The sequence below is a fragment of the Lichenostomus cassidix genome, chromosome 2, assembly GCF_008360975.1.
Source record: "Lichenostomus cassidix isolate B80296 chromosome 2, HeHo_3.0, whole genome shotgun sequence".
Lineage (NCBI taxonomy): Eukaryota > Metazoa > Chordata > Aves > Passeriformes > Meliphagidae > Lichenostomus > Lichenostomus cassidix.
In genome coordinates this window covers 125,968,693-125,983,847 of record NC_139482.1, presented here as the reverse complement: position 1 = coordinate 125,983,847, position 15,155 = coordinate 125,968,693, and the positions used below count along the sequence as shown (strand labels likewise).

The following is a 15,155-nucleotide window of genomic DNA, read 5'->3' as shown; positions in this document are numbered from 1 at the left end:
CTTAGTGGATATTTCTGTGATTCAGAACATGATGTTTCTTGCATTTATAAAATGAGAAAAAAACATATTAAATAAATGTGATATGGATAAAAAAAGTTTGTTCAAGTCACATTTCATTTAGATGTTTAAGTTGCATTTCATTTATTTCGCTGTTGTAAATTCAGACTGTATAAATTATAGCAGTGAAGTTATTTTATCTAATGGATTCAAATACCAAGTGCCAAATATTATTCGAATAACTGTTTCCCCAAAGGAACTTTTTAAATTGACCTTTTCATTTTATTATAATGGACTACCTTCCCACAAGCCTTTTTAAAGTAGCACACCACCATCTGTTGGTACATTATGTATTTATGTATTTCCTACATAAATGTCTTAGAACAAAGTTTTAGTACTTTTATTAAAAATATTTCAAATAACCTGTTGAGATATATAAAAAGGAAAGTGATCATTACTATATTTTTGGTCAATATACTGCTGGTTTTGTTTTTGTTTTGGTTTACTTGACAGCCTGTAATTTATAATTGCACCATAGAAGACAGACATACCAAATAACCAAGATTGTTTACATCAGTGTTATAGTAGTCTACAGTTTTTGTTTCCGGTATTGCTGCTGCTGCTAATGATTTTACAGCCTATGAGGAAAAATTGTATATTTTTATTAAGTTGTAGTGATGTGAATACCTCCCTTTTGAAGTATGTGATTGCCTGCAATGATATTCTCAGTGCCTGGAAACATATGTGGTCATTTCCAGCTAGTGCCAACCACTTGGAGACCTTGCTGCTTGTAAGATGGTGATTGAAGCAGTGAGGCAGTTCTTACGAATTCGTGATGAAATGGGTTGCTTTGATTGGTTAGAATATGTGTGTGAGGGGAGATAGGCCTTTCTCTTGAAGAAATCTAAGCCAAAAGATACAAAAGTTCCCGCAAGTACTAAGCTGTAGGATCTAAGCAGCAAATTCTGTTTCCCTAGTTGTTTTCCAGTTCCCGGCTTGCCTTTCTTGTAAGAATAAAAAACTCTGCCTTAAAATATTGTGTTGCTTAGCATATTCAAAATTATGCCATCAGTATATATTTGGATTAGACCAAAATAATCAGCTTTCAGGTGAGGTATTACAAAGCTGTAGGGGTCAAAGATGCTAATACCAAGGCAATGACAAGGTGGGGTGATCGTCAGGACTGTGGTGAAAGACTCACTTGGAATTCTTGCCTTCTTTGATATATCACCAAGCAACAATTTCATTTATATAGTGATTGATATATTCAAAGTCTTGTCTAAATACTTGCAATGCTATGATGAGGAAAGCTGGGAGGCATCACTCATTTTTGCTACTGAAAACTGTAGCAAGGAACACCTCATGGGCCTTTGGTTCAAGCAGAATTGCCTTGACTCCAGGCTCATAATGTTTTTGTTATATGCCCATCACCCTGAGCTGGCCATTGGTGTTCTGGGATCCAGGCATCTGAATGAACTCCGTGGTTTCATATACTGAACCACAGAGAAACATAAAAGAAAGAGAAAAATCTGAACGCAGGAAAGATCAAGGATGTTCCAAGTAGGAACACATGAGTAACCTCTCAGAATATACACAGAGAGGGACAGAAAGAGGCAAAAAAAAGGTAAAAGGTTTGAGTCTTAAAGGGGCTGGAGGTTATGGAATCTTGTGGGCAATCTCAATTCCCCACAATATTATAGTTATCAAAGAAGTAGACAATTCTTTCTAAACGTATACCATTGCTTAGCTATCAGGCAAAAAGTTGCAAAGTTGCACCCATGTGCTTCATTGGTTTGAAAATCATAAACCAAAAGTTTAATTGAATAGGTATTGTGGAAAGAGAGCTCTGTACAACTCCCTTCCCAGGACCATGTCAGGATGGCTTTTGAGTATCTCCAAGAATGGAGGCTCCACAGCATCTTTGGGCAATCTGTTGCCAATGTTTGACCCCCCTCACAGTGAAAAACTGTTTCCTTAGACTTGAGAAGGAACTTCATGTGTTTCAGTTTGTACCTATAACCTCTGGCCATGTTAGTGGGCACTGCTGAAAAGAGTCTGACTCCATCTTCTCTGCTCCCTCCTTTCAGATATTTGTGTACAAGGATAAGATACCTCTGGAGCCTTCTCTTCTCTAAGCTGACAAGTCCCAGCTCTCTCAGTCTTTCTTCATAGGAGTGATGTTCTAGTCCCTTATTCAGCCTCATATCTTTAGAAGTTTCTGGTTTTTGTTTTTTTTTTTGGAACCAGTCAGGACATATCCAGCCAGACTATTCAATACAACATTCTTATCCCTGCAGAGCACTTAATGTGTTTCTACAAGCTATGCAAATTCTAGTAAGATTCAGAGACAGTGTCCTTTAACATGAGTTGTATAATTATGTACATCTACTAGAACTGTAAGTTTTATTTGTGGACGTATTTCCAGTGGTCTGGGTCTCTGCCAGACTTTGCCAGAGACTTCTATTAGTGCTTGAAGAAAATTTCCCTGAGCAACTAATGAATAAGGTCCACATTCTGAAGTCAGTTATAAATGTTTTACAGGAAATGATCAAGAGTTTCTTTCCAGACCAGGGATTTGTGTCATAGTCATTATACCACTAGCCCACTCTCTGTACAGACAGCAGAAGCACTGAATGAACAATGTAGATTCTGCATTTGGAGCTGGGTGGTGTTTAATCCCTATTCTAAGCATATTTCAGCCACTGAAGGACAGCATTATATGCAGACCACACATCTGTTGCTTACTGGTAGATTCCCATCTGCCTGGGTTCTGTAAATGGCTCTGCCCTGGTGCTCCTGACAGCTCTTTTACACCTCCTACTTCTGCTGCTCTCAAGCTACATTGGTATTCCCATATGTAAGTGTGGCAGTAAAGGTAATTGTTTAGAATATTTAAACTAAACTTGATTTACAAATGAGAGGAATTCAGCATACAGTTTTGAAAACATTTTGTCTTTTTACTTTTGCCGCCTCTTGGACTCTGAGTTTGATTCAAGTCACTAACAAGGTGGAGTTTCTGGCTTTGGGCTGTAGTTGTCATTCTTGAGCTCCCTCTCACTGGGAACAGGAGTATCTTTTTAAAATTATCTCTGTCACCATACACGAGTGGGAAAATTCTAGGTTGTCACCTCTTTGCTGACATGCAGTATCGTGTATTGGTAAATCTGGTTTTGTACTGTTGGAGACTGATAGAATAAGATTGTTCAGTTTCACATCTATTTTGTAGCTGGAACACAGAGAAAAACAATAGGCAGATGCATAAGAGAAGGGTGGAGGTGCCTCAATTAATTTTGAGCTGTCTAGCTGCAGCAACACAGAACCCAGTGAAACCCAATTTATTCTCTTCTGTGACCCACTGTGAGGTCAATTCTGCTTCTTCTAGTACTGTATCTTAGTATTTACTGTAGTGCAGGCTGCAACCTAGACATCCCACAGACTTTTTGAATTATTAAGTCCCTGCTACAAATTTTGTAATTCCCAGTAAAGATGGCCATCATTAATGTGTCTAAGACTGTGCCAGTGTCACATGTAAATTGTTTCTTGGCGGGTGTCACAATAATTCACAAGAAAATAAGTTGGTCACTTTCTAGTTTATGTCAGCGGAGAACTAAATTTTGCAAGTTGGTGTTTTGACTTTTTCTTTCTGGCATGTTCATAGTGATGAAACAGACAATTGCTTGGTCTGAAGATGCTTCCTTCTGTTTAAGAACTTTTCCACACTGCTCTACAATTTCCAAGAAATTGATTTGTTTGTGAGCTTCAATGTACTCTGAACATGCAAGCTGATTTTTTGATTGTTAAGGACTAGTTATCTCCCCTTAAAACCTTGGGTACTAAAACAATCATGACCATTGAACTTCTATTTCATCTGTCATAATTCTTATTTTCATTCTGTAGACATTACTGATAGACTAGGTTAGTCTCTCCTGGACTTTGTGTTCTTGTGTGCCTTTTTTTTTTGGTAGGATTTTTTTTTACTAGATATATGCCATGCCATACTAGATTTATAACCATGTCTATATGGTAATAGATATATAACCATTCACATTGGTGTATTCTGTTAAGAAGAGAAGACACCACTGATGAGAAACTGGTGGCACTGAAGACAAGAGGAAGAGAAAACATCAGAAAATTTCATATAATGCTCTGTGTAAACACTTCAGTTTGTTTCTTGCTTTCTATCAAGCTTTCACTGAAAAGTCAGTATTAGCTGTGCTATGTAGGTCTGTAATTAAAACATACCATTAGCCATGATTATTTGACCTAAATGAAGAAATAATTTGATCATATGGATACTAATTCTAGAGCTAGCTTATTTATCCTTACTATGGTTAAAGCCTTCAATCGCTTTTCAAAATTGCATCAGCACTTGAACTACTAAATCCTGTGGTGATCAGTATGGTTTTTGAAAACATATATCTCTTGAATCACTTAGACACTTTAAATCATTTCACTAATAGTGTCTTTGGTGGAAGTGTATTAAAAAAATAGAAGTCAAAATATTTTGATATTATGAAACATCACAGTTTTGCTCCATGCAGATAGGATTTCTGTTTGCAGATAAAATCTAAAAAAGGAACAGGAATACATGAATAATAATGATATGCAGCTGCACTCCTGAAGATGTTTATAAAATTGTTTTGATCCATGCTTTATTAGACTGATTTTACTAAGACTTCAGGTTCACAGAACATAATTGTACTGTAGCTTATACTATGTACTGTCATTCAGGAACATTACTAATTTGCTGCTAAGCTTCTTCTACCACAGAAATCAGTAATCTCTCTGAAACTCTGATTATCTTAATAATATTCTTGTTTAATCTTTAATAATGATATATGGGTTTTCTTTGTTCTTAATAAGTCTTTGGTGTCAACATGCTGTTTTTAAGATTAGTCTTTCTTCCTAAACTAGCAAAGATCTGAATTATTAAAATCCCTTGGTGTGTTTAATACACTTTAAGTTAGCCTATTCTTTATCCTTTAGAGGAGAAAAGAATACAGCCATGTGAGAAAGTGCTATCTGTTCCATAGCCAGAGGATCCATACAGCATAGCATAAGTAGGAGTTAAACTAAAATGAAAATATTTTTTCGTCAAAAAAACCCCAAAACTCTAGGTATCTATGACATCAATGACATCCAGAATCTGGAAGGTGATACATATCATGTGCTGAGCACTTAGAGGTTCCATGGATGTCTGCAGAGGTGTCAGGTTCTCAACAAACTCCTGTCATGTCTACAGATTTCATCACCAATGGATTATTTGTATCCTTTTCTTTACAATTAAGAAAATAGAAGGTGGAATTATGGTGAAGAAACTTTCTGGTGGACAAAATGTGCAAATCATGGGTTTGAAATTTTAAAATGTATAGATGAATGGGACATAAGCCTTGAAGTTCAGTTATTGAATAAAAATATTTTTAGGCTAATTTTATTTCTGGCATTTCTGGGTATTTTTTGGTTTTTTTTTCCAAAATGAAATATTTGGATGTCCATGTTATTCTGAATTACTCCTAACACTTCAGCTGAACTCTGGTGTTTGTTAATAGGCCAACAATGGGAACTAATATAGAAGTCCTCTGCAAGCAAGTGCTGCTTAGTAAAGATAGATTTTAGCTTCAAGTTTTCTGGAGGTTAATGCAGATAATGAAATATGATTAAACAAAAGAAGATTTTTCAGTTCATTTTTAAAATAGTAGAAAGAGTGATTCACACCAGAAAGTTCGAATATGTAAAAGGCTGCTTCAGAGGGGAAATGAGTAATTGGTTCCCTTTACCTGTAGCAGGTAAAATAAATAGTTACAGGCTTAAATTCTAGTAAGAAGGACTCAACTCAGAAGCAAACTTCACAGAAAAGTCAACTAAAGCAGTAGGATGCTAAAGCACTATACTAGAGAGGGAAGTGGTGGAACCTGTTGTCTTCCAGCTGTGTTTTTCTGTGGTTACATGAGACGTACCATGGCGCTCATTTTGCAGCAGAACAAGAAAGTCCTGCCCAAAAACTTGACTTGAAGTAGCAGTATTTTATCTTCTTAAATTGCATAAAGGCATGAAACATATCACTTATTTGGAGTCTGTGCAAAGGGTCCCTGTTGCCATCCCAGACATTACATTTTAGATGGATCTACTTCACTATATCTTTGTTCCAAGACTGATGATTTCCTCCGGATGAGGCTCGCCAGGACATTGTGATTGCTGAAGTATATTAAATCAGACTAAGTCTAATTTCAGTAGAGAGGAGTAGAAAATTCTTCTGATTATAATTTTTTTTATAGCTTTCCTCAAAAACACAAGACAGAGAGAAAATTTTTTTCTTTCATTCTCCTGCTCATACTGTTTCTTCTTTGCTGTTTTACCCACGTTATATATTTTGGACTTTAAGTTATGCTTCTGCTCTATAGTTCACAGCCTTTTGGCTATGCACAAAAGAGTCTGAGGTGCATATTTTAGATATCTGGCACTCTGAGCCAAGGTCCTGCAAATTTTTCTGTCCTTCACGTAGAAAACTGCAGAACCAAATTTGCTGTCTTTTTTTCTTGTTTCGTAATCCTTTCTCTTGAGGACAGAGCACAGAATTGTGTAACACTAAATGCTACTTGCTCTCAAACTTTAAGCAGCCTGGAGGTCAATTTTTTCTGAATTTTCTAAAAGAGACTACTTTCAGAGTGTCATCTGACTTTCCAGTATGTTGGCTGTGTCTTCTAGGCTGATTTGAAGGCTGAGGGAAGACCCAGGTGGTCTACTTCCTTTGTTCAAGGATAGGGGGTGGCTTTCAGGCATCCTGTATTTAACTTGTATGTAAAACTCTTTAGATAGGGAAAGGCTATACTGTCCTCTCCTGCTGTTTCTTAGCCAACTCTCTTCCTTTTCTGCCAAGTGTCTCTGCAGTGGCACTCTGCTAGATTCCAGTTTGTTCTCCCTGCTACACTTCTCCCATGAGCAGTACTCCCCAAGATACTTTCTCTGTTTCTGTCTTAATAGCTTTTCTAATTCAGAGCTCTGAAGGCTTAACTTCTGGCAACTTTGCTTACTTGTAACCTCATACCTCTGACTCCTTCAGTTACAGCCACAGTGAGGATGGTTTTGTGTGCTGATAGGTGACCTCCTAAGCCTACCAAGCAATTTTGTTTGCCCTTAGAACCTAAGAGCTTCAAACAAAGCCCTGCTCTGTGTCTGCATACCAAATTCTTGCTGAAAACGTGGCATCATTTTAGATAACTGTGACATGCTACTCAGAACTATTTTTCTTCCCTTACTGTTTGTTTTGATATCACTGACTTGAGAAGATGAATATAAAAGTAATCCCAATCTTAAATATACTCATTGTAAATATAAAATGTCAAAGAGACTCTATGTATTACACTGAAATCAACCCACTCTGTGTCAAACTTATTTATTTCTTATTTCTGTGGTCTTTTTTCCACATATTACATTTCTCTTGCCAACATTCAGGCTCTATATAGCCTGTCAGAGCTGTCGTCCAATAATGGAAGAACAGGCTTCCTCAGCAAAGGGGCACATAAACTAAATTATTTCTGTAATTACCCAAATCTTGCATGCATAAAATGTACACAAAAAATCCCTTAAAGCTGAAAAGTGCAAGAAGTATATGTAAAGTTGGATGTAGGTACTGATTGTAGCAATTCATTTATAATGGAAAAAAAGAGCATTTTGCTATCTATTAAGCAAAATTTTGTTCTTGTTCTGAATGGTTCCTGTATATAGAAATAGTGTGAAGGTGAAAGGCATTAGTCTGGGTCTTAATCCTGTCTGTACCTTCCTGTCCTGTTGTATCTCCCTGTTGTGTGGAGCTCACAAACCTGGGTTTGATTTCTATGGGCCATTCACTTAAGAGTTGGTCTCTGATCCTTCGGGGTCCCTTCCAACTCAGAATATTCTGTGATTTTGTGATTCAGTGGTTGTTGAGGTTGTGTGTGAACCACACAGGTAAATGTGTGTTTAAGATAAACATGGGTAAATTAAAAATATCTGAACTCATAACCTGAAGGTTTCCGCAATGTTTAATGCCAGTTTGATCTTTTACTTATACTGAGCCAATGTTCACCTATAATACATGTTCAGTGTTGGTAAAGTAAATCTTAATAGAGAATTAATTCATCGTGATCATCTTCACTATGTTCATAAAAAGGGAGTGCACCACAGCCATGGTTAACCTGCTATGACACTGAAATGGAGGACTCTTCAAGATAAACTTAAAGCTAAAAATAGCTACATAGGTTGGTGTTAGGCTGCATATAAACAGTGTGTATGTGAAACAGGTAAAAACCCAGAAGTGTTGTGTGAGACAGAGAGAGCCCACAAAAGACAATAAGTGAATAGTGTGTGGATAGCATTCATTAATGTAGTGATTCAGGATCTGTGAACTGTGATGCAATATGTTTGTAAGAGGTGGTTGAATCAATTTTTAATTTTTTTTTTTTTTTCAGAGCAGGAGATCAGATTTATGGGGTCACAAATACTTTGGAACTGTGAGGAGTGAAATAGCAGTAATAAATTTTAACTGAATTGTGTAGATTGGCAATACATGTACCTTTCGTTCTAGTGGTAGTTTCAGCCCCTAAATGGAAATACATTTTTAAAGATTTGTCAGTGCCCTAACTTCCTCAAAAGTCTTACACTGTTATCAGTATAAGCTTAATTTTGAGAATACATAGAAACATTATGATACCTGCAGCTATGTGTTTGTGAAACATTGCTTTAACAGGACAGCATGTTTCCAAGGGTTTGTCCAAATGTTCTTAAGATAGTGGCTTTAATCCGTGAAGCTTTCATTAATTTTAACCTCATACTTCTATGCAATTAAGAGCATAAACAGTTGGCATTAAATCCATCTTGATTTAAAAAGGCAGTTCCTTTTATCAGAGAGCTTTCTCTAAGTGAAGGCAGACACTGCTATGTCATTATCTCCTGGACACCTGCTTTACCTTTAAGTATGTGATTTTGATATTCTCAGAAAGCTGAATGTCTCCCTATCCTCTCTTTCATATTCTTCGAGAGACAATAACAATATACTGTAAATGTGTGAGAGCTATTGTGGATTTATTATTGTAGATGGTGAATATTATTATGTGCCTTGTGGGCTGTCAGTTGTATGTGGCATATATTGTAGATTTATATTTTGTCTGCTTAAAACACTACTTGAAGTGCCTAGAGCCAGGGATAGGTGCTTAAGTTGTAACTTCAAATAAACAAATAAATACATTAAATAAATAATTGAAGCAGGCAGTTTCAGATAATAAAGAGACACAGCTTCTGGGTGGAAAACTCTGTAAGTCTTATAGCAACAGAATCTTCAATTAAGAAGGTGAAATAAAATCCCCAAAGAATTTCTTATTTGCAGATAATAAAAAAAAAACCCAAGCACCCAAACTAACAGGACTTGTACTTGATGAATTAGAAGCTTCATTATGTATGGTATAAAGCTAATTACTAGGGAGCATTTTATTTACCTCTAATTTCTATTTAATAGCCACTGCACTTGTCATTGCAGGTATGGTTACAAAAGTATGGCTACCTTCCACCAACTGACCCCCGAATGTCGGTGTTGCGCTCTGCAGAAACCATGCAATCAGCTATAGCTGCCATGCAGCAGTTCTATGGCATTAATATGACAGGAAAAGTGGACAGGAACACAATTGAGTAAGTAACCAGTACTGAACTGCTCTTGACTTTTCTGTTTCAAGCAGGGTAAAATAGAACTGTGAAGCAGCAGTGTAACTGGGGTATCCAAATAGTGTTGCAGCTTCAGAGGGGGAGTTGAATTGTTTCTTTCCTTGTCTTTTCGATTTCTTCATCTGCTGGTATTTCATGGTTGCAGGTCATCACCTGCCTAACTGCTGTCTTGATTGTAAACAAGATGTTACAGGGTTACCTAGAGAAAGGGCCAAAAGGTTATCGATGTGAAAGAGAAAAAGCCTGTTTGAAACTGGCAAGAATCCATTAAATGTTTCACAGTTGAAGGAGTCTTTTTTTTACTTTAAAAGAAAATCTTTAGTGTAAATTTCTTTATTCCCATTTGAAAAAAAAAAAAATTGGCAGACTCCACTGGCCCATTCATTTAGTGGCTTCCAGTAACAAAAGACCAGGTGTGGTCATTTTAACATGCAGTAAAATTGAATTGGTTTTGCATGCCTTTTGCAATTCTGAAGTTCTTTCAGGCTCTCAGTGTCTGATTTTAGTGCAAAAATGGACACAGAGAAGCTTTGTAAAACAGCGCTATTAAAGGACACTTTCAAGCAACTCTATAGTATGCCAAATTCTAAAATGTGCCAAAAAAACCCTCCGAAAAAAACAGGGACTATTAATGCATAATTAAGAAAATGTATCTGAGATTAATTTGGCAGGACCAGGGCAGTAATCATGCTCCTGTACTTCACATTGGTGGGACAACTTCTTGAATCCATGTTCAGTTTTGGGCCCTTTGCTGCAAGAAGGACATTGAGGTGCTGGAGTGTGTCCAGAGAAGGGCAACAGAGCTGGGGAAGAGTCTGGAGCACAACTCCTGTGAGAAGCAGCTGCGGAAATTGTGGTTTTTAGGTTTTTGATGTGAAAAAAACCGAGGCTCAGGGGGACTTTATGAGACTCTACAACTACCTGAGAGGAGGTTGTAACCAGGCAGAGGTTGGCCCCTTCTCCCAGGTAATGACTGACAGGACAAGCCTCAAGTTGCACCAGGGGAGGTTTAGATTAATATTAGGATATAGTTCTTCACCTAAGAGGTTGTCAAGCATTGGAACAAGCTGCCCAGGAAAGTGTAGATATGGCACTTAGGGACATGGTTTTGTGGTGGATTTGGCAGTGCCATGATAATGGTTGGATTCAATGACTGTAGAGATCTTTTCCAACTTAAACTATTCTCTGATTCTCTGATTTGAAGTGTTTGGTGGACTCATTCCAGTTAAATTGTGATAAAGATTATCTTGTGATTTTAGAAAAAGTTACTTTGCTTGAAAAGCACGCAATAACTAAATAGTGCTGTCACTGCATATCCAACTTTTACTTCAGTGAAATATGTTTCTACTGCTCTAAAATGCTTATTTGGGGGGAAAAATCCTCCTTCATTTCCCATTTACCACCCCCAACCTGATGTGTCATCTTCTGTTGTTCTTTTATGGTAAAGTAGCTGACATTAATGATTTTTATATCATTTAGAGTTTAGGGAAGAGACTACACAAAATGCTGGGAGGACTGGAAAAATCATTTTATTCCACTGACACATACTCTATTGCATTGAAAAGCAATAAAACAAAGCAGATTTTGTGGCTGCCCTCAGGGGAGGTGAGTTGATCACACATCCCTCAGTTTAGGAATTTAAAGGACCTTAAACCAGTAAATGCCTTGTGAGAGAGCCATGCTCAAAAGTGTGTTTATGGTTCATTCTGCAGGGTGAAGAGTCTGTGCTCTTCATGCAGCTTCAGTGATTGATCTTTGAGGAGAGTGCTGCTGCACCAGTAACTGGTACACTTTTAAAGACCCATTAGTAGCAGCGTTGTAAGAGACAATATATTTCACTAAAAGTAAAATAGTCTATTCACAGCAGCAGAGAAGAAAGTAGTAACCTAAGGGAAAGCAGAGGCCATCTCTTAGAGTATCAGCTGGAGAATTGAAAAAAAACAACCCAAAATTTGAATTTCAATGGAGGTGGTTAATGATGCAAATTTGACTTTTTGGCTAATTTGGCTTTTTGTCCAGCTTTTTTGGCCACCTTTGGCAAGATTTTCTTCACTTCTGCAACGTAAGAGATCAAGAAATCCATCTCTGCAGCAATCCAAAGCATTAATTTTATTAAGTGATAGATACTGAGTCTTCGAGATCTTTTGACGCATGATTTTCTTTTACACAGAAAGATGAATTCATACACTGCAATTCTTAGATGCATGTAACTCATGCTGGATGAATGTTGCATTTACTTAGATATTTGGAGTCATATTAACTTGAGACAAGTTAGGAACTGATTCTTAAAGGCTTGTCACACCTGCATTGGTGTTGGAAAAACAAAAGAGCAAAAACCTAATTTTTAACTAAACTCTAGCCTCAAGATACCATCAGTCCACATCACTGAATGTTCATGGGAAATATGACTAGATAATAAAGGATAGAGTATTTTTTCAACTATTCATTTGTGGCATTATTTTGTAAATTTTTGAAATAATTTTCCCTTTCATCTACACAGGAAGAATGTATACTCATTAGACAGAAATATGTGACAGTTTATAATTTGTTTCTCTGGGAATAATATGTTGTAATCACTAACAATTCTAGTGTTACAATTAATGAATACAGCAGGAACCTCATAAAAATATGTTCTCATCTTGTGCATGAGGATTTACCTGCTTCTTTTACACATTTTGAGAAGAGATTATGATGTGCCTCTTTGTCTACAGAAGGACAATTAGAAAAGTTATAGTAGAAGCTTGATAGGAACCAACTTTGGGGGTATTAACAAAGAAATAATGTCCTCCAGCAGCAGCAGCAAAAGTCTCCTGGGGGGATTTTGCTGCTCTGAGAAAAAGATAATCCTACAATGAGTATTTTGGTATGCATAAATAGAAACAATATTCTTCTTCTGCCTACTACTGAGCATTCACTTGTTTTTGCTGTATTTTTTTTACCTCGAGTGTCTTGAAAATAATAATGTGTACTTTTTCCTGGGGATGAGTAAGAGGGAGTGGTTGAAAGAGATATCCTTATAATGGTGTAAAAATATGAGGGAAGTTCTGAATGCAAGTACCATGACAATGGCAAACCCAATGAAAATACTGTCTGACATTTGCATGGGCTGTCACAGTAATTTCTGTAGTTTGTTTATGTATTACCAAACACAGACAATTTTTCATGAAAAAGGAGACTTCTGAAACTGGAATCACTGTTGGCATTCCTGGTCTTCCACACCCCTAAACCAAACATACTGTAGGAAAGACTGGTTGTTTTCTTTTCTTAAATGTGCTATATAAGTTTATTCCCAAAATGTGGTTTACAGTTTCAAGGAGTACATTGCAAACTTCTTGGTATACAGATGGAATGCTTGTGCATAGGATACTAACTAAATCTGTGCAATAATAACAAAATATTAATTTTATTTGAATGTCATCCTTCATAAATGGCAAATGTGCTTATTTTAATGCTTAGATGAGTTTCTAACCATGTTTATGCTCTCTGCTGTTTAAATATTAACTGTCAGTCACAAGAGTAAATTCTGAGCTGTTGAAATTGATCCAGTGGTTTATTTTCTCAGTAAATTAGTCAATATTTTTGTACAAAAGAATACATAAGGTCTGTACTCTCAGAAATATCCAACGAGAAGTCTTGAGGAGAAATCATCAGGGCTGAAATACAATATCTTACGTGACTCTTTGACTGTTTCCTATTATTTAGCAAGTGTCAATAAAGTCCTGTAATAGCAGGCTACAGTAGGTAAAAGCAAAGATGCTTAGAAAATATACCTATTTCTCCTCACTAGAGGTTCAAGGGTAAAATTCAGTCATTTTCCTAAATAGATGTCTATAGTTTTTCTAGTCACTAACTTAAGTTGCAGTAAGTCAAGTTGAATCCTCCCTTTTTTGCTGTAACTCTGCACAAAATAACCCCCAAACCCCAACAACAAAACCAGTGTGCAACCTTAGCAGCAATTTTGATTAGGGATAAAGCAGTTGGGGCATTTAAGCAAAGGTATGGTTTTTAATATTTTAATTCTGTGTTAGGGCAAAACTTTTTTCCTGGAGGCTTAATAAAAATAAGAGACAGAAACTGATTTTTCCTCTTAACCACCAAAGAACAAAATATGATTAGGCAACTGGCTTGAGGTAGAAGCAGTTCAGTTTAATCTCTCTTTGTACTGGAAGAGCATCATAGTTTTGCTGCATATTTTTCTTTTAATCTTTCTAAATTTTCTTTGGATCTAAAATGTTTAAATTTTCCTGACATATATAGCTCCTCAAGACTCAAACTAATGGAGTTAGAAGAGGAATGTGATGTAACATAGTGTACAGACAGAGAACATTAGTCACAATTAAGCCTCTTTATTGAACACTTATAAAATAATAATTTTGAGGGGCTGCTGCAGAAAAGATTTCTACAAGTTAAAAACAAACTCATGAAAGAGAAGTAAAGTCATCACCTGTATGCTACTTTTTAAAATATATTTCAAAACATTTCAAAACCAACAAAATTAAACTCCAACAAGTAATCAGGAACATGGAAGACCTTGATCATCTTATGATAAATTAATCAATATTTGGAAGAAAAGAGAAATTATTGTTTTATTTATCAGTTCCCCCAATGGAAGACCATATTATGTGCTAAGTATCCCGAATGTCATGAGCATTAATGGTTATTACTGACAGAAGTCTCACTCTCAGTGAGTGTAAGAACAATTACTGTTGAAAAAGAAGTTTAAAATATTGAAGAAATAAAAGGAAAATTTATGTGCCTGAATATAACATTTTGCCTCACTCTTGTGCTGGAAAATACTGAGCTCCCATACTAGTCATGCACTAGTTTGTTTAAAATTCTACTGCTAAACTTAGCTCAGCCAAGATCTAGGTGATAGATTTGGTGATGTTCCAACTCTTCAGCTGTGAATTGCATTTTTCCTTAAATTTTACATGAAGATAATTTCCCAAAAGCTACTGAACTGCTCATGCGATGACTTCCATTTGATTTATATTTGGATTTATATTGTGTGAACTACAGTCCCAGACCTCATGTAAGAACAGTAAGAATATTAGTGGTCCAGACAGCATGACAACTTGGAACATCCCTTGCCTGTCCAAACCAATAGGGATACAAGCATAATGTTCTTGATAGGTACATACTACTTCAAAATCAATGTAAGAACAAATTGTGACTGCTTGAATTTCATAACATTTTATTTTGGGCTATGTTTTGTTTTGTTAAAAAAGAATTGTCAGTAGTTATAATAAGATAATGCAATGTTGACTTTTGAATCCATGTTACCTACTGTTCTTGACTTCTGGTATTAATTCTAAAGTATAATTTTTTTTTATGTTAACAGTGTTTTCTGTAAGATTATTGAATCTTTTGAATTGAGAGATTATTTCAATAGCTTTGAAGATTAATTTTTAAATTCAGAACTTAGAATATTCACTCTCATCTGCTCCTAGCTTGCCAGTGAGCAA

The 15,155-nt window shown here is 36.2% G+C and overlaps 1 protein-coding gene across 1 annotated transcript in view; it reads left to right on the top strand.

The window, feature by feature from the left end:
* Window positions 1–15,155, top strand: part of MMP16 (matrix metallopeptidase 16) — a 173,458-nt gene that overhangs the window by 74,998 nt on the left and 83,305 nt on the right. The window contains exon 2 of the mRNA XM_085053146.1: window positions 9,509–9,657. Within this exon, the coding sequence (XP_084909272.1) occupies window positions 9,509–9,657 (149 nt within the window). The remainder of the gene's footprint in view (window positions 1–9,508; window positions 9,658–15,155) is intronic.